General features: G+C 41.7%; 1 protein-coding gene across 1 annotated transcript in view; it reads left to right on the top strand.

Moving 5' to 3' along the window:
* Window positions 1-19669, top strand: part of MRPS15 (mitochondrial ribosomal protein S15) — a 179561-nt gene that overhangs the window by 120091 nt on the left and 39801 nt on the right. The window contains exon 4 of the mRNA XM_044084816.1: window positions 2169-2360. Coding sequence (XP_043940751.1) covers window positions 2169-2360 — 192 coding nt within the window. The remainder of the gene's footprint in view (window positions 1-2168; window positions 2361-19669) is intronic.

Here is a 19669-nt window from a genome sequence, read left to right as displayed (position 1 = left end):
TAAGAGAGCTGGCATGGGTTTCTGTATCATCAGATTGAAAGAGTGGAAGCCAGCTGCCAGCACTATGGAATAAATGGAAGCATGGGCAACCAGTTTGATTAGTGAGCCGGGTGCTTGATGGCGCAAGCAGGCAAGACCGTGCAGAGCAGAAAGCATGTAGTTAGTCTCTTGGAAGAGTTATGGCATTGCAGAGGACATCCTGGGAAAGTCTTGTGGCTCCCCAAGTCACCACCAGATGATAGCCCTTGTTTGTGATTGCATGGGAGTGTGCAGTCATGGGGAGGATATTGTGAGTCCTGGCTATGGAGCAGGTAACCCATCTTTCCTCCTCAAGAACTTATACTGAATGCTGCTATTGTGATGCTGATGAGAGCACTCCCCGGTATCTTTCTGAATGATGGCCTCTCCAGAGGGCTTTCACACTAGTGGATCTAAGGACTCTGTACTGCTAGGAATGAATGGGCTTGGGTTTGTTGATGGGAGGCTTGATGCTTAGCAGGCAGAGAAAAATAGAGAGGAGGAAGTAAAAACAAGTTCATACAGGAGGATATGATATTGAAAGCATTTTTGAAGCCAGAGCAAGAAAAAAAAATAACCTATGGAAGTGATCGGGAGAATTTTTTAGGAGTAGACCAGAACTGAGCATTTTAAAGGGACTAGACATTTTGATGGTAGAATGCAGTATGTTATGGGGAAGTGGATGGATGTTGGGAGTAAGTGAAGAAGAAATGTTAAAGCGTTAACAAGCTGTAGGGGGTAAATAAAGATAAAATTTAACAGGTTGAGGCAGTCGGTGAATAACAAAGCATTAAGAAGATGGGAGGAAATCAGGAGCAGTAAGTATAGTTTTGAGTGAGGACAGTGACCTTGTCCTGAAGGATAAGGATGTAAAGTTTTAGCAGGATAAGATAAGGCGAGGAGGGCGGATAACTGGGGTGGTTAAATTCAGCGAGTTAAATAGAGATAAGGAAAAGGCAGGAGGGGGGTAGGAGAGCAAAGAAAACAGTACACACGTTGGTTAAGTTAGGTTAAGAAAAAGCTGTCAGAAATAAGCTGTCATGTAGTTAAAATGAGGGCAAAGGGAGGTAGCAGGAAAAGCAATGAGAGCAACCACTGAACCCACACTTAGGTGGACAAAAATTGTAGAAGCTTACAGCAGTGGAACGAGTATGGTGGATTAGTATGGCTTAATGCAGGTTTTGATTCCATTTTACTTTTGTAGGAGTGAAGCTGATTTTACATTAAATGTGCATTTTTTGTTTGTTTCACAACTTTATAGAAATTGTACATGGTGGCTGTTTACTTGCATTTTTGGTACACTGCTAATTACTGCAGTGGTCTACTACCCTTGTTGCTGTGTTTTGATGGATTTTAGATTCCTGACTGGAGTGCATTCCATTCTTTTGGGAGATTTTAACTTTCCAGCCAAGACCTTAAGACCTATAAATGTCCTCCGATGTTTGCCTAGCTATTTATTTTCTCTGTTCTTTCATTGTGCATGTATGTATGGATTGGATATAGTCTGATGCAGCAGAAGAAGGTTTGTTTGCATTTGTTTGTACTCTGCTATATTATCTAATTCAACAGCAAATATGTCCATTAAGTTGTACGTCTCTGCAGAAGTTAGTAGGGTGAAAGTTGTAGGAATCTGTACCTTCCATCTACATAGCACAGTAATTTTTAATTGTCAGATATTTTTATGAATCTCATCTACAGTGTTTTGTGAACATGTGAATAATTTGTATCATTTATTAGAAGGATGTTGGTCTGTGCTGGTTTGGGATTTATGCTGCTGTTTGTAAAGTATAGAGTATATTATATTAACATTGGAGTTGCATGGGACAAAGACTCGTGCATTTAGAGACATGAAATTGAATACCATGATTTTTATTTTGTTTTTGTTATGTACCATTAATATCTTTGTATGTGCAATATGGTTAGGAAATGCTTTGATTTTATTTTAGGCCAGTAATTTTCATCTGTTTAGATTTTTTATGCTGTAATGAATACAGATTAATAGGTTCTAACCAGCTTTCTTGAGTAGCAAGTATTGAAATCTCTTTGTGTCCAATTAGTGTAGTCTAAAACACTGTTGTAATAATTACATAATTTACTTTTGTTTTACTTTGTGTCATTCAAGAAGAGTCTTGTTTTTTTTTCTTTCTCAGGATAAAGTGAACAAAAGAAATATGCTAATGGCAATTGACCGACGGAAGAAATTGCTCAAGTACTTGCGTTGCACACGATATGATATTTTTGAGAATGTCTGCAAACAGCTTGGTATCCAGTACACATTTCCTCCAGAGTACTACAGGAGGGTGACTCGGAGATGGTTAGCTAAGAAGGCCCTTTGCATAAAGGTGAGTGTGAAGCATATAATTTCTGGGTCTAGTTCACGTTGTCGTAAGTTGACAATATTGAATACGATATTGTCGGCACGACAATATCGAAAATTCAGAATATCGTGCAGGTAAACGGAAATCTCCGTAAGGGGGAGATTTCCATTTACCTCAATGTAGTGCGGTCTCGGAGTTGATATATTTAAGTAGGGGTGTGTGGGGGGTGCAGGGGGGATTTTTCCCCTGCCTACGCTAGTTAGTTTTTTTTTTTATTGATTTTTTTTTTTTACGTTATTTGGTATTTTACTACTTCAATCAATAAAGTTCGACCTTTATTGATTCGATGTAGTAAAATTTCAATAACGTGATATAGATGCATACTTTCTTTGTGTTTGAAATGTAAAGGTACACGAAAAGCTTATTTTTCATTGACATTGAAAGCATACTTTATAGATGCTGTATTCTCAAACATTTACTATACAGGCATGTAGTGCAAAAGGATTTTCTCACAATAAAGCCATGATACTACTTTTTTAAAAAATGAAATGGCATATTGCAGAATCAGAGCTTAATTCCATTCTATTTTTGTGTAGCATTCCAGAGTTCAAAGTGCTTGTGCTGCATTTTCTTTTGTTGTGCTTTGAAGAGGAAAGGACATGACTTATCACTATTTGAGTACCCAGTCTGTCGATTACTGTTGGACATTACATTTTTGAAGTTCTTACACTCTTTTGCCTCTATTCCCCATAGCCAACTACCTTTCTGTGTTGTTGCTGTTTTATGTTGTTATGGATTAGTCATGTCTCTCCCTTTCACACTGAATGTTAATTGACACATTATCCTTTCAAGCCATTCATAGGTTCATAGGTTCATACTAGGCTATCTGCCCGAGGGCATTTACAAGCCTAGCCCATAGTTTTGTGGCTTACGCCACCCCTTTAGTATGGGGAACTATACCCATTATTTTGCTGTGCCTCTGTTGAGCAGTGACACTGAGGTAATCCCTGGGGTATATCTGCGATCTCCCATCCATTGGTCAAGATTTCTCTTGAACAAGGCCAGCGAGGTGCTCTGCCTCACATATACCGGGATTTTATTCCACAGCATAGGGAGTCTTTGGGTGATGAATCTATCCCTCCAGCACATCCTATTAATAGCCGTGTCGAGGTTTAAGTCTCCCGCCCTTGTGGCTCTGACGGATCTAGATTTTTGAGGTGAAGCATATTCATCAAATCTGGGTTTGACATGGCCTTGTATGTTAGGCAAAGGTCACCTCTGAGCAAGCGGTAAGTGACTGAATAGAGCTGGAGTTCTTTCAGTCGGGCAGCATAGGACAGATGTTTGAGACCCTTTATCCTTTTGGTGAGGAACTTTTGTGGCCTCTCCAGCTGCTGCAAGTGTCGGGTCAGATACATTCCGAATGGGGCATTGTACTCGATCATTGGTCTGATGAGTGATGAGTATAGGGAGACTATGACCTCCCTTGATCTAGATGGGAATCCCTTCATGATAAGGTGGGCAATGTAGAAGGTCTTCCTAACTACTTTAGCTACATGGGTGTCGAATGACAGACTACTATCAACCTGGGTCCCCAGGTCCCTGATAACTTCTTCTGTACTCAGTGGATTGCCACCTATTTGGTAGCTAGGGGTAACCTTGTTTTTCCCGTTCACGTTGTCGTAAGTTGACAATATTGAATACGATAGTCATAGATAGCCATTAGTTTTTATGGCTGTTATCCTTTATCCAGTGAAGACAGTCATCAAAATGTGGCGAAAATATGGGACAACAGTGTCATTGCAAAGAACTGGATGCCCCTCAAAAATTGATGAAAAGACAAGATGAAAACTGGTCGGGGAGGCTGCCAAGAGACCTACAGCAACACTGAAAGAGCTGCAAGAATTTCTGGCAAGTACTGGTTGTGGACTACATGTGACAACAATCTCCCATATTCTCCATATGTCTAAACTATGGGGTAGGGTTGTAAGACGGAAGCCTTTTCTTGCACAGAAAAACATCCAGACCCAGCTAAAATATGCAAAACAATACATCAAGACTCCCAAATGCATGTGGGAAATGTGTAATGGTCTGATAAGACCAAGGTTGAACTTTTTGGCCACAATTCCAAAAGGTACATTTGGCGCAAAAACACTTTGTATCACCAGAAGAACATCATCCCCACAGTGAAGCATGGTAGTGGCAGTATCATGCTTTGGGGTTGTTTTTCTTCAGCTGGAATTTGGGCTTTAGTCAAGGTGGAGGGAATTATGAGTAGTTCCAAATACCAGTCACTTTTGGTCCAAAACCTTCAGGTGTATGCTAGAAAGCTGCAGATGAAGAGGAGTTTCACCTTTCAACACGACAATGACCCCAAGCATACATCCAAATCAACAAAAGAATGGCTTCACCAGAAGAAAATAGGATTGGAATGACCCAGCCAGAGCTCAGACCTAAATCCAATAGAAAATCTGTGGGGTGACCTGAAGAGGGCTGTGCACAAGAGATGTACTTGCAATCTGACAGATTTGGAGTGCTTTTGCAAGAAAGAGTGGGCAAATATTGCCAAGTCAAGATGTGCTGTGCTGACAGAATCCTACCCAAGAAGACTGAATGCTGTAATTAAATCAAAAGGTGCTTCAACAAAGTATTAGTTTAAGGGTGTGCACACTTATGCAGCCAGCTTTATGTACGTTTTTTATTTTTTATATTTTTTCCCCTAACAGATTTGTTTGTTTTTCATAGGTTCATAGGTTGGTACTAGGCTGTCGGCTCTAGGGCCTATACAAGCCTAGCCATAACAATTCCCTGACTATTTCTTCTCACACTATTTACTTCCCTGTACCCCTGATAAACAGCCTCTGCAAGGCTTAAACACAGGACCCTCCACACCATAGACAAAGTGATTTACCACTAAGCCATGCCAGATATTCAATTGAATTATACAGGTTATAGGTCACGTTAAAGATAGGAAAAGTTTTGAAATTATTTATTGTGGTCTATTTTTTTTTATATCACAAAAAACTGGCATTTTAATGGGGGGGGTGTATATCCACTGTGGGTGACCAGAGTCATTCCTGAGATGCAGAAAGTCAAACAGAAGTCAGCATATTATGTTCTGTACTGAAACTCAGTTTCTTGTGTGTGTGTGTGTGTGTGTGTGTGTGTGTGTGTGTGTGTGTGTGTGTGTGTGTGTGTGTGTGTGTGTGTGTGTAGTGTGTGTAGTGTGTCACTAAGTTGTGCCTTACATATTGCTTACCAGGTTGTCCCTACTGGGATTATGGCCTTTTTCAGAGGGGAACCTCATCATGCATATACATGACTCATCTCTCCATGTTGACAAAATAATAGTAGTCAAGTATATTTGAAATAAATAGACATAAAGCAGATATATAAAATGGAGGGTTCCAGTGGGAGGATCCATCCTAGGGTTGATACAACAGACAGAAGCATGTCAAAGTTCAAAATTATACATATGCATATAAAGTAAGGCAGTGTACAAGTTTAAATATACAGTGTGGGTATTGTGTGACAACTGATGGGCAGACAAAAGACTAGGCAGATTACGTAAAGGCACATAGTGTTGCAGCCACAAAGTTTCTGCCCACAAGTCCTACTGTTGTTAGCAGGATGGCAAGGTGTTCTGACCTCTGTCAAGGGCATATTGTGTGTGCATAGGTTAAAAATTTAAGGAAGTCAGTTGCAACACCCATCAGCAGCAGTGTCCCTCTTCTGCCATGTAGTGTGATCTTGAATTTGGAGTATTAACCGTGTAGTATGGATGAAGCTTTACCTCAACACCCACTGACAAGGCAAGTAGTAACTCAGTTTTCCTCATTTTATTTTACAATCATGAAAAAACTGATTACAAAAAAATAAAAAAACTCTTTCTCCCTCTCAAAAAACATTAAAGATATTAATTTATGAATATAGTTGATATAATAATGAAACATTTATATTACAGTTAAAAAAAAATAAAATGCATTAAAATCCAGCCCCAGAAGTTGGCATGCTATTTATTAAGGGTCCATATTAGAAGATTGAATGTTTAGGTGATCGAACACCTAAACATCGATCTTCTAATATCGAAAGCAAAAAACGGCGAATGGACGATTTAATGCAGGGAAAGATTTCCTTGGCCGTTCGCCGGATTTTGCCGTTTCCTATACTGTAGAGCGATCTCGGAGCTGGTATAATTAGGGGGGGGGGATACAGCCCCCCCATGTGTGAAGCCCCCCCCACTTTGGATGTAAAGTTTTGTTTTGGTGGCCAAAGGACGTGTTTCCCTGTGACATTTGCTGTTTTCAGATTCGATATTAGAAGATCGATGTTTAGGTGTTTGATCACCTAAACATTCAATCTTCTAATATAGGCCCTTTATTAGCATACTGTTACCTTCCTTTTCAGATGGCCTAGTACTTTGTAAACTAAGCACTGGCATCTTTTCTGAAGAGCTATCATTGTTTTCTCTGTGACCTCTAGTCAGATCCTCAAAGACCGCAGACACTGTGGTCTTCAGAGACGGTTTTCTATTACATATTTACAAAACTGATATTGAATACCATGTTGTTAGCACACAGTACCAATAGTAGTGATCTCTACATTTTTTAAATAAGTGATCTAGGTCAGGGTTCAAAAATGTGAGGGGTAAGTGTTGCTCTTTACTGGAAGCCAGATAGAATCCTTCACAAAGATCTGAAATGCTATTGTATTATGTTATGTTTCCATTATGGTTGGGTATATGACTTTTTTTAAGGGTGAAAATTCAGCACATCCAAAATGTATATTTTGTTCTGAATTGTCCTTTCATCAGAAGTAAAAAGTTATGTGTATTTCTCTAAAAAGGATAACTTAATTTACAGAAAATTTACAGTCACCAAAATGTCACTGCCATATGTAATGCTAGGCCCTTGCAGGCCAGTTTAAGCCTAGCCAGTTTCCCTTTTTGTTCTCGAATTAGTCAATCCCATTTGGTTAGAAATTGATCTTGCCTATCCCATGCTTGATAATTATATATCGCCCCTAATGAGAATAACTGGGATCATACCATAGATAATTTGAGAGGACCCTTGCAAATATACAGCATGGAATAATGCATTTAGGAGCTGCCTCTGCCCATTAGTACCACAAGAGGCAGTCCTGGGGTAAGTTTCTCATGCATAGATCCAAGTTGCACTTGAATTTGAGTGGGGATGAACTTCGTTTTATGTGGATGGGAAGTGTGTTCTTGAGCAGAAGTATCCTCTGTGATATATGTACCCCACCAAACTGTTCTGTTGATGTTGCAGTACAGGTTTAGAACCCTAAACCAAATATTTCAGATGCCATTTAACTTATTGATGTGTAGTAAATCCATCAATACTGGATCGGGGGATGCCTTTATGCCAGACACAAGTCACCTCTTTGCAGTCTGTAGGATACTTTGGAAGGTAACAGGGCTTTGAGTTGGTCCATGTATGGCATGTTGTTTAGGACTTGTATCATTTTAGTAAGTTATTTCTGTGGCCATTCCAGTTGCACGTGCCTGGACAGATAAGGTGGCATTATATTCTATGATTGGGTTTATGATGTCCAAGTTAAGGGGGGCATTGACATCACTAGATCTAGACACAATCATTTGTTTATAAGCTGTGCAGTATAGATGGATTTTCTTACAACAGTGGACAAGTGCTGTTCAAAAGTTTGGTCACTGCCCACATAACATCCCAAATTTTGAACAACAGGGTTAACTATTAGGGACATATTGTTAATGTAGTAATTCCCTGGGTCAGATGACTTCCCAAAGGGTACAGTAATGCATTTTTTTAGCATTTAGTTTCAGTCCATGATTTTGGCGACAGTTATATTTTTTGGGGCAAACCTTCTTGTAGGATGGCTAAGTCATTTGGGGATTCAGTGACTACTCCTAGCTTGCAGTCCTCTGCAAACGTAGTCAACCAAAGCTCTTGTATATTGGCTTGTACTTCAGAAAGTAAATGCTAAACTGGGAAGGTCCTAGCACAAAACCCTGGGGGACTCCACTGGTGACTGGTCTCTTTCAGGTGGCAACTTCCCCTATTTTGATTTCCGGCATCCTATGTGTGAGCCACTTCGCATTCCAGAGTGTGACACAGCAGGTTATTCTTAGTTTACTTAACTTTTCTACTATGCCTGTGTGAGGAATTGTAGCAAAAGCTTTGACCATGTCGAGGTATTTGGTGTGTGTACCATTTTGCCTTCATCCATTGTTCTGGTGACTTTTTTAAAAAATCTACTAGGTTGAGTAAGCATGACCTGCCCTTGCTGATGCTGAGATGGGTCCAGTGTTAAGAGGTTCCCAATGTTCTGGTTGATTAGTTTCATAGTAATTCTTTCCATGGCTTTGAATATGAGGCTGGTCAGACGTAAGAGTCTGTAATTGCCTGGGTATGTGGAAGATCCTCAGTTACACAGGGAAGTAACTGTAGCTGTTCTACATTTGTTTGGTTCTAAACCTGTATGAAGGTTGAATATTGGTGTTAGGGGGTGTTGCAAAATCATGCTTCATGCTATTTAAGATGCATCCAGGGATGTTGTGGGGGGGGCTGCAGGAGACATGAATGGGTGAGGCCAATGTGAAGGGGTGTGGCCAACTAGAAAGGGGTAGGGCTATGCCCAAAACCAGAACAACTGGAACTTTAATTAAATACGCTGCCCTGGGTGCCAAACCATTGGGTGTGGCCAACTAGAAAGGGGTAGGGCTATGCCCAAAACCAGAACAACTGGGACTTTAATTAAATACGCTGCCCTGGGTGCCAAACCATCATTACGAAAGTCCAATCAAGACAAAATGAAGTGTAGAAGAAAAAAATATTTCAATGCATTGGCTACATGACAACTTACTTGATATCTAGATGGAAACACAAAGGTTGTGATGCATGAAAAAAATAAATAACTTTTTAAATGCATTACTGGAATGCCAGTCAGAATCAAGTATTAAAAAAAAAGCAGCAGCACTCAACTCAAACCACTTCTCCTCGCACTGCAGTTCTAATTATAATTTATATTCAGCTTTATTAAAGTACCAAGTAACATGCTGAAAGTAGCAATCTCTGTGTGATACCCCCACTTGTAAAAATGTTTCTTATCCAAAAATGACCTGCTGCTTGACAACGACTATCTACTTGTTTCATGGGGAAGACATGATCAATGTAAAAAATGAACAGCAAACAAGAAACAAGCTCAAGATAAACTGCTTAAAGGATTACTGCACAATTTATGGACCACACATGATAGACTGTTTAGTTTATGGATAAAGCCTGCAAAGATGACTGCAAGTCTCTAACAAATGTAATGAGCTTCTGAACATACTGTAATCCAGTCGTTTATTACAAATACTGTCATATGCATTTCAATACCTAAGGCTTATACGTTATCTAGGTATGTAAATATTATCTGCATGGCAACAACGAAAAGGCTTTCAATGTTGGTAATTCTTTAACAGTATGCTTATTAAAGCTTACTTGCATCTTAATATCTCTGACAAGCTTACCTGATGGTCATTAAAGCATTGCTATTTAAACATAGAGCAACAGGGCACTGTAACAGCATGCATTTTCTGAATAATCAGAAGCATAAATCAACAGTATAAAAATATGACAGAAAACCAGAACATTCTGCAAAATCAAGGACAGATGAAAAGCCACGGTCTTACTTGTGGTCTACCTTGGATGGGGGAATACTCTGCGCGCTTACACTCCATAACTGCTCCTTGCCTTGCTTGGACACATCCAGGGCCACTACAATGGGGAGTGGGGTGCAATAAGTATGTCACAATTTGAAATGTCTCTGGCTGACAGTGATGGCTGTGACACTCGTACCTGAATCTGGACAAAGCCATACATAGAAGTGGGACACAGGCCCAAACATATAAGGACAGTTTTTAAATATTGCTCTTATAAGCTTAGAAAGTAGTAAGTCTTGCATAGTATGAATTTTCTGAAAGGTATGAAATCTGAAACTCAAATGTCTGCCATTATTTTCTAACTTCAATCTTTAATGATTTGCCACTAATTTGCCAGAAAACCGCAATTTTATGAAAAACAGACCAAACGTGATGCAAAAATATAAAATTGCCGCACAATACAGCTGGGAACCTGTCAAAGAAGGGACACCTTTTTAATATTAATACTGTTAACTTGAGCAGCTGACAAAATAAGAGCATCTACATGCATTTCTGAAATAAAAGTAATCTATAACTCTGATCATTACAACTATTTATAATTGTAAACCCTCCACATTTTTTTCCAAAATTGCCATTTTGCAGAGGGATTATTAGGGGGAGGGCAACATTTTGAGCCAGAATTGGGGACAGTTGAGAGGTTTGCATAGTCCTAATTGTATAAAGTGATTTATTTGCATGTACCTCTCAACCTGTTAATGCAGGAAATCTGGACAAGGCCAAATATATTGGGGGAACATACAAACAGTACTAAAAATTGCTCTTGTATAAACTTAAGACAGTTAATAGAATAACAGGTCTTGCTTTAGCATGCATTTTTCTGGAGGTTATGACGTCTAAAACTCAATGTCTGTCATTTAGTGACTTCATTCCTAAATAATTTGCCAGAAAACCACAAATTTTATAAGGAACAAACCAAAAATAAGAAACAAAAAATCTATTCATGCTGCAAAAATCTGGACAGTTAAAAGGTATAGTTCAGCTGGGGCCGTCTTTGTGTTTGCTGCCCTTCCCCCTCACAAAATCATGGTCGAATGGAGCCTCCCTCCTGCAGCCATTCCAATGTCCCATTCCTTGGTTATTTCACCCCACTTACCATAAGCACTGTAATGTGCATACTGCTTTACTTCTGCGATGATTTGGATTTCATTTAAAAGTTTTATTTTGCATTTTACAGCTCAAACTTTAATAGATATCTGCTAAACAAAGTAATGCAGTCTCACAATGAAAATAGACTTGGCATTAAAACTTCTCTGCCCTTGAAACTAACATTCATTGAAACAGCATTGAAACCCACATTCAAAGAAAATACATTTTGCCAGTGGCAGATAAAGATTAACTTTGGACTGCTTTCAAAATCATAGGCCCCTTGAACACGAAACATACATGTGCTCTTTGATAGACCTTCCTAATTGAATTAAATTATATTCCTTGTACAATACAGTACAGTTGTTGGAGGGCATTTTAAATTTATTGTTTTGAACATTTTTCCAGTAAACAATGAAACAAAATGCATGCACCATTAATGACAAAACTGCCCAATTCAGAACAGTTCCATCATAAAAAGTATTTTCAAACTTCTACAGTCCACCAGTATCAGTAAATATACACACTCTGAAGAAGTAAGTAATCTAAATAATTCCACATTAAAGAAATATGTAACTAATGAAGAGGTTGCTGCTAGCAAACAACTTTATATGTCATTGTTTCAGCTACAAATAAAGTGCCTGTTGCCCTTGAGGAATAAATTGCCTATGTTGCATTAACAAAATGATAAGCTAGTAATGTCGCAATAGAGAATGGATGGCAAACTGATAACAGGTTCATAGTTACTAGGTATCTTCACCAAAAAGGACTGCAGCATCCACTCCCTTTACAACACAGTACACTATCAGCAATGCATCTACCTACTGTGGGAGTAGAACCCACAGTCTTCTGCATCAAAAGCAAGTACACTACCTGTTGTGCTATTAACAATGCAAGCAGACTCAGCATAAGCAGCACTAAACTTGTGTTCCCCTGCAGCACACACAGCTCCTTGTAATATCTCCTCGACACTCAGCTGTATCTCTGAACTTAGGGGGGGGGCAAAAGCCCAAAAAACAGGGGCACATTTTAAAAATTGCTTGTATAATGTTGGAAAGTTGCTAGAATAAAATGCTGTGTTACAACCATACATTTCACTGCTAAGTCTTGAACCCAGGGGACCCAGTGCAAAACAGTCAGAGCAACATACCACTATGCCAAATCATCTGTTTTGTGAAAGAGAAGAAGACTGAAACTTAAATGGCTACCGTTTAATGAATTCAGTTCTCACCATAGCTGTCAACCTCTTAGCACAAAACACCTGAACAAAGCCAATAATGGGGGAATACAGCCCCCAAACATATTCCGTGAATTCAATTCTCACCATAGCTCTCAACCTTAGCACAAAAATCCTGGACGAGGCCAATAATGGGGGAATACAGTCCCAAAAATAGGGACAAATTTCAAGTATCCATGTTATAAACTTAGAAAATTGCTAGAATAAAATATTGTGTAACCATGTACTTTCTGAAGAATATGAAGTCTGAAATTCAAATGCCTGTTATTTTTATTTAACATTTGTTAACCAGGAAAGTCTGACTTGGAACAAAAGCCAATTTTCAGCAGAGCAGGGAGAAACACTCCAGACACATGCTCTTTATAAGATGGGAGGACATGCAGACTCCACACCAAAGGCACCCCAGCCAAGAATCAAACCAGAGAACCTGTATCTGTCAGGCAGCAATGCTACCAGTGCACCACAGCGCTACCGACTTTGCAAGGAAAAACAAACACACAGAAACCACAGAAATATGAGGCAAACATCTGCAAATTCTTTTACAAATGGTGGTGGGTAGGGAATTCAGGCCCTTTCCACCTGCACCCAAGGTACAGGGTTCAAACGCAGTCTGGTTTCGTTCTTGTCTGTGCAGTTATCACCGTACAGACTTCTGGACTGGCAGGGTGGAGATGCCTTTCTCCTCTATCCAGACTGCCTAACACAGCAGTCTGGAGTTCTATGAGTATCCAGGAACTCCAAGCATGCATGCGTGGAGTTCCGGGACTCGCAATTTTTTTTTAATTTTCTTGTACAGGTGGGGGGATTTCTTTTGTACAGGTGGGGGTATTTTCTTCTTTCTTTTGTACAGGTGGGGGTGCTGCAGTCCTATAGCATGAGCCGCCCCTGGTCAGGACTCATCCATGCAGTATTTGTAGCTTTTGATAACACTTTTAGGACTTGCTCTTTGTCAGATCGCTGGAGGTGTGGTAGTTTCTAAAATACCTTGAGGAACAGACAGAGGGAAGAGAGGGGTTAAGTTAGAGCTAAATTTGTTGGCCAGTAGTTTTGCTACATCATGAGCCTTTGTGAACAAAGTTACCTACACAATCAGCTCAGTCAGTCTTTTGCTTGGGTATTTTAGCCTCAAACTTGGCTTTGGTGTATTTTTATTAAGCTCCTGAGTTTGTTTCTTTCAGTGATAATGGCATTCTTGGCATTACTCTTATTTCAAGCATGTTGATATGGTTTCACCATGTGAGTTTTTCTGGGTTTTCCCTACAGTTGTTCCTACATGGTAAAGTTGCATCTCTGTATGGCTGTAGTGTAGTGGTGTTATGTTTCTGCATATACAGTAGAGTTAACTGGGTTTGGTGAGGATTTGAAGCTTGCCGATGTGTCACTTGAGTAGGTAGTTCGTCTTTAGAAATTTCTGAAGGTACCATGGGTGGAAGTGATCTCTTGATTTCAGTTTTATTTAGGAGGAGACTGCTTTATGGTCAGACCTACCAAGTGTTGATACTCAAGGGATGATGCAAGATGCTCCCATATTAGTAAAGACAAGATAAAAGCTGTTATTTCCCCTAGTGGGTACGTTAATTGTTCTAGGTGTTTTTATTGACAAAGTCTTGCAGTCTCTGTGCTTGTGCAGTAGTAGGGGTATAGGTTTCCAAGTCTATAGTTGGATAGTTTAGATGAGTTAGGAAAATGGTTTTGGGTTTAATAATGAGCGATTCAAATTCCTGTAGATAGATGCGTTGTGGCTTTCTTGTGTCATATAGGGAGATTTTCTTCGTGTTTCACTGTTGCAATCATCACATTTGGGTTATCCTGCCAGGGGTAGCCCTCAGTCGGCCCGAATACCAGAGGCTTAGTATATCTGCATCGGTTGCTGTCTTTCCAGGACTGACATCAGGTCGTCAGTGGTATAAAATCAGGCAGCCAACACCATTACATCAGTTTTTCTTGCCGAGGAGCCCAAAGCAGAAGCAATTTGCACGAGTGCCGGTCAGCCGCTACCAGAGTTTTTGTTTACGAATTGAAGTTGAAGTCTTCTAAAGCTAAGTACCCCATTGGGGATCCTTTTTTCTTGCTCTAAACTATGTCAGAAAAAGTTAACAATCGTCTTGCCTGTAGAAAGCAAATACCACACCGAGACTTCCATTCTTACTGTGTCACCTGTTTAGGCCCAGACCACGACATCCCCCGCTGTCGCTTTTGTGCTTTGTTCAACGCCAGAACTATATGTCGTCGGGCCCTTATTGTAGCTAGGTATTTTCGCTCTCAGTCCTTGAATTCTGATATGGCTTTGGTAAGCCATCCGACTACCGATCTTCCGAAAAAACATAAGGATAGAAGACAGAGACAGACCGCACAAGTCCAAAACTGCTGACAACGCTTCCGTTAAGCTAGTCGTCAGTTCTCCAGTCCTCAGTGAGGCACTTTTGCAACCCCTGATGCCTGCTTCTCTGGATTTGATGGCCGCTACCAAGATGCTTTTGGAGTCCAGTATGCCACAAGACTCTTCTTCAACTAAGGATCCTGCGGATGTCTCTACCTTGGATGGGTCCAGAGCCGCTGAGCAGGCACCGGCTTCCAAGGAAGTACTTCGCTCTACCAGTACTCAACACAGACCGACAGCTTCTTTCGCATCTTCAGTTCTTTCGAAAACTACCAAATTTCTAAGGCCCAGGGTATGAACCACACCCAAAAATACGACGACCCAAGCTCAGACATCTGCTTCCTTGCCTCAGTCCCAACTGCTTAAAATGGCGGAAGACCTTATAATGCTTATTAGGAGAAGCCAGCCTACCCCTTCCAAAAGAAGAGACTTGTCCCCAGTAGTTTTATCTGAACAGGAGTCTGATGACTCTGATGCCTCTGAATATGAAGATATGCAACCTCTCTCTGCTTATGAGGATCCTGATGCAGAGGAATCCATCCCTTCTGCCTCTCGATCCAAGGACTTTTCCTTTGGGGAAACCCTACATACTTTAAAGGGAACATTTCCAATGGGAATGTCAGAACTATCCTCAGTCAAAAAAGAGACTCTGAATTCTAAGTTCTACCACAGCACAGACCTCTGACCATTCCTCCTGTCCTGGATGTTGTGGATGATGTTTTTATGGAATCCAGTCTGACTCCTGACACCCTCCCTCCTGCTCCCAGGAAACCTGACAGGTATTATAGAGTCCCTGACTCTCATAAATTTCTTTTCAAAAATCCTATTGCTGACCCCGAGGTCATCTCTTAAGGACCTAAAGGAATCAAAGCAAATTTATCTAAGAATCCCACCCCTTCAGATAGGGATTCATGAGCATTAGACAGATGGGGTAAAAAAGTATACACCTCTGCTACTCTTGCTATTAGAGCATTAAATTGTCAGTTCCACATGCTGAAATATCAGCAACATACCATGGAACTCCTCAAACCAAAATAGCTTCCTTTCCTGCTTCTGCAGAAGATAAAGAGCTACAAGAGTTAATGCATTCTGCAAGTCAAGTAACTAAGCACACCTTACAGTGTGGTTTTCATGCCCTAGAAACATCTTGCAGGGCAGCAGTCACTGATTCTGTCCTTAGAAGGCATGCTTGTCTTAAGGAACAGACCTTGCTAGACCATGTCAAATCCAAATTATTGGACGCACCCTTGAACAAAGACAACTTATTTGCCACCAAAGCAGAAGAGGTCTTAAAAAAGATGGAAGAAAAAGCTAAATCTATGCAGACAGTTAAAGACTTCTTACAGGTCCAGCCACCGAGGTTCAACAGCCATTGCCCCTCCAAGCACTGTTCCTTTCCTGCCCCCTCCAGGCCAGCTCAGCCCAGACCCAGGGGAAGCAGACCCACCAGGCAACAGCCCCAGGGAATCCAGAGATCTAAGGAATGGAGTTCCTCCTTCTTCAGGAAGTGCAAAGCCACCCCCTTATGGTAAGAACTCACAATGGCTTTACACTTCCACCCCCCTCCCTCTGTTCACCTGCTCGTGCCCCTGGGAGGAAAACTCTCTTTCCATGCAAGCAACTGGGCCACCATTACCAATGACTACTGGGTCTTCATCGTAGTGTCCCAGGGAAGCAAGTTTTATTCCCACACACAGCCAACCCCAAAAGGGTTCCCAGATCTTCCTCCAAACCAGTGGACAGAGGCCAAAAAGCAAGTCATTTCCCTGCTCTCCATGAGGGTAATAGAACATGTTCCTGCAGAACAGATAGGCCAAAGTTTCTACTCCAAACTCTTCCTGGTACCCAGAAAAGAGGGCACATGGCACCCCGTCCATGATCTATCCATTCTAAACACCTTTCTGGTGATACCAGAATTCAAAATGCTCACCCTCCAGCAGCTTCTACCTATGCTTTCTAAGGGTGATTGGTTAGACACCCTAGACCAAAAAGAGGCCTACCTACACATCCCAATCAAGGAATCATGCAGGAAATACCTACATTTCAGGACAGGATATATGCACTTCAATTTGGCTTATCTACTGCTCCCACAGTTTTCACAAAATGTCTGGCTCCCACCATTGTTTTTTTGCAGACAAAAAAATATTCAAATTTACCATTACTTAGACGACTGCCTGATTCAGACAGACAGGAAAAGCTACTACAGCACCTGACCTTTGTAAAGGACCTACTGACCTCCCTGGGGTATACTATCAATGAAAAGAAATCAAAACGAGTCCCCACACAAAAAATTGTATTCCTGGGAGCAAGCCTGGACACAGCATCCCAGATGGCATTCTTTACTCCAGAAAAACAAGCCTACCTAACAGGTTACTTCTCTCATCTAGCAACCAGAACCCAGTTATCCACAAGGAAAATCCTGCAAGCTCTAGGATTCATGGCCTCTTGCATTCTACTCATTCCATATGCCAGACTGCACATGAGGAAACTACAATGGTACCTAAAAGGCCTTTGGTGTCAGCACTCTCAAGACCTGAAAACTCTCATACCACTGATACCTTGTCTAAGGAAGGATTTTCTTTGGTGGGCAGCAGCATGCAATCGCAACAAGGGACTTCCCTTCTCACAACCCCATGTCACCCAGACAGTCACCACAGATGCATCAGACTATGCCTGGGGTGCTCACTTGGACGGCAGGTGCATTCAGGGCCAATGGAGCCTAAATCAAATACATTTGCACATCATCCAAAAAGAGATGTTAGCTGCTCAGCATGCCCTGACAGCTTTCAGACCCCCTACTCTCGCCGGGGCCTCTACTGATCAAAACAGACAACACCACAGTGATGTCGTATATCAACAAGCAGGGAGGAGCTCTTATCCTGTCTGCAGGCTCGCCATGACTCTTTGACACATGGCCTCAGCCATGCAACTACACCTGTTAACACAATTTCTGCCAGGCTCTCTAAACTGTCTGGCAGACAACTTAAGCAGAAACTTACTAGACCCACATGATTGGCAGCTAGACCACAGAGCCTTCACCCTTGTAACCCAGACATGGGGCACACCAAAGGTCGACCTCTTTGCCTCCCACTCCAATCATCAGCTTAGTCAATTCTGCACCAGGGAACCTCACAGCAAGGCCTGGAAAGTGGATCCTCTATCCTTCCAGTGGGTAAACCTCTCAGTCTATGCATTTCTGCCTCTACCACTCATTTCAAGGGTACTGCTCAAAATAAGGGAAGAAAAGCTAAGGGTAATCCTGATTCCCCCAGACTGGCCATGCCAGCATTGGTACCCACTGCTGCACAGCCTGTCACCCCTGCCACCTCAGATCCCAACACTCCTGACCCAGAGGAATGGAGAATTCATGCATCCCCAATTGCAGACCCTCAACCTGGCAGCCTGGCTTATTCCCTGACCTCTCCTCAAGCTGCCATCCTAAGCAAACAAGTTCTAAATTGTATACGTGAGGCCAGGCGCCCCAGCACTAGAAAATCCTATGCTGACAAGTGGAATAGGTTTTGCACCTGGATCCAGGCTAAGGGAGCTGGAACGGCACAGCCCTCAATACCTCTCATCCTGGATTACCTGGCAGACCTACTACACAGGGGTCTATCCTTCTCTTCTATTAAAATTCATGCCTCGGCCATCTCTGCTCATTTCAGCACAGAGCCACCTCTCTTCTCTCACCCTCTCATCAAACAGTTCCTAAGAGGGGCTAACAACTTAAGGCCACCCAGAAGAGCTCCTACCCCAGCTTGGGACCTTAACTTTGTGTTGGAAAAGTTCACCCTGCCCCCCCCCCCCCCTTGAGCCTGCTGCTTCAGCAGTGTTAAAATTTCTCTCTTGGAAGACAGCCTTACTTCTGGCCATCACTTCAGCTAGAAGAGTATCAGAGCTACAAGCACTTATGGCTGTAGAGCCCTTCATCATTTTCCATGCTGACTGGGTCTCCCTCAGGACTAACCCATCGCTCATGCCTGAAGTGGTGTCCAGTGTGGTTCTCAACCAATCCATTCATTTGTCCATCTTTTTCCCTAACCCACAAAACAAGGGGGAAAAGGATTTTGCACTCTCTAGATGTGCACAGACAGCCCAGATTCTATCTGGACAGGACTAAATCTTTTAGGAAAAACTGATCGGTTGCTAGTCAGCTTCCCTGCAGGAGCAGAGGGCAAGGCCATATCCAAACAATCTCCATATGGATAGTACACTGCATCCATTTCTGCTACAAACAGCACAGGAAACCACCCCAAAGGGGATCAGGACGCATTCCACCAGAGCAACCTCCACCTCTGCAGCTTTTCTCAGAGGGGTCCCCACCAGGGACATCTGGAAGCTGCAACATGGACATATGTTCATACCTTCACCAAGCATTACCAACTGCCTATCTTCTCCAAATCCAGGGCAGGCTTTGCCACTGCAGTCTCCTGACTGCCTCCACCCTTTTCTTCAGCTTTGGGAATCAACCCAAATGTGATGACTGCAACAGTGAAACACAAAGAACTTAGTATAGTTGTGTACACTTACCATAAATGTAGATGTTCGAGTGTATTCACTGTTGCAGTCCCGGTTTTCCTCCCTCCGTCCCCCTTGACTCTCTCTCTCTCTCACTCCTCACAAGGAAATTTTGGTATTTACTTTCTACTGGTGGTGTTCTTCCACCATAACCTAGCTCTCTATTTGGGGCTCCTGACAGGGTAAGAAAAACTGATGTAATGGTGTCGGCTGCCTAATTTTATACCACTGACAACCTGACATCATTCCTGGAGAGACAGCAACAAATGCAGCAATACTAAGCCTCTGGTATTCAGGATAACCCAAATGTGATGACTGCAACAGTGAATGCACTCGAACATCTACATTTATGGTAAGTGTGCACAACTGTACTTTCTTCAGCTAGCTAATTTCTGGTACGGAACCTTTTTGAT

The sequence above is a fragment of the Protopterus annectens genome, chromosome 1.part1 (genome assembly GCF_019279795.1).
Source record: "Protopterus annectens isolate FY-2018-M chromosome 1.part1, PAN1.0, whole genome shotgun sequence".
In the NCBI taxonomy this organism is placed as follows: Eukaryota; Metazoa; Chordata; order Ceratodontiformes; family Protopteridae; genus Protopterus; species Protopterus annectens.
Note: the sequence above shows the minus strand (reverse complement) of the source record. Positions and strands in the feature narration are given on the sequence as shown.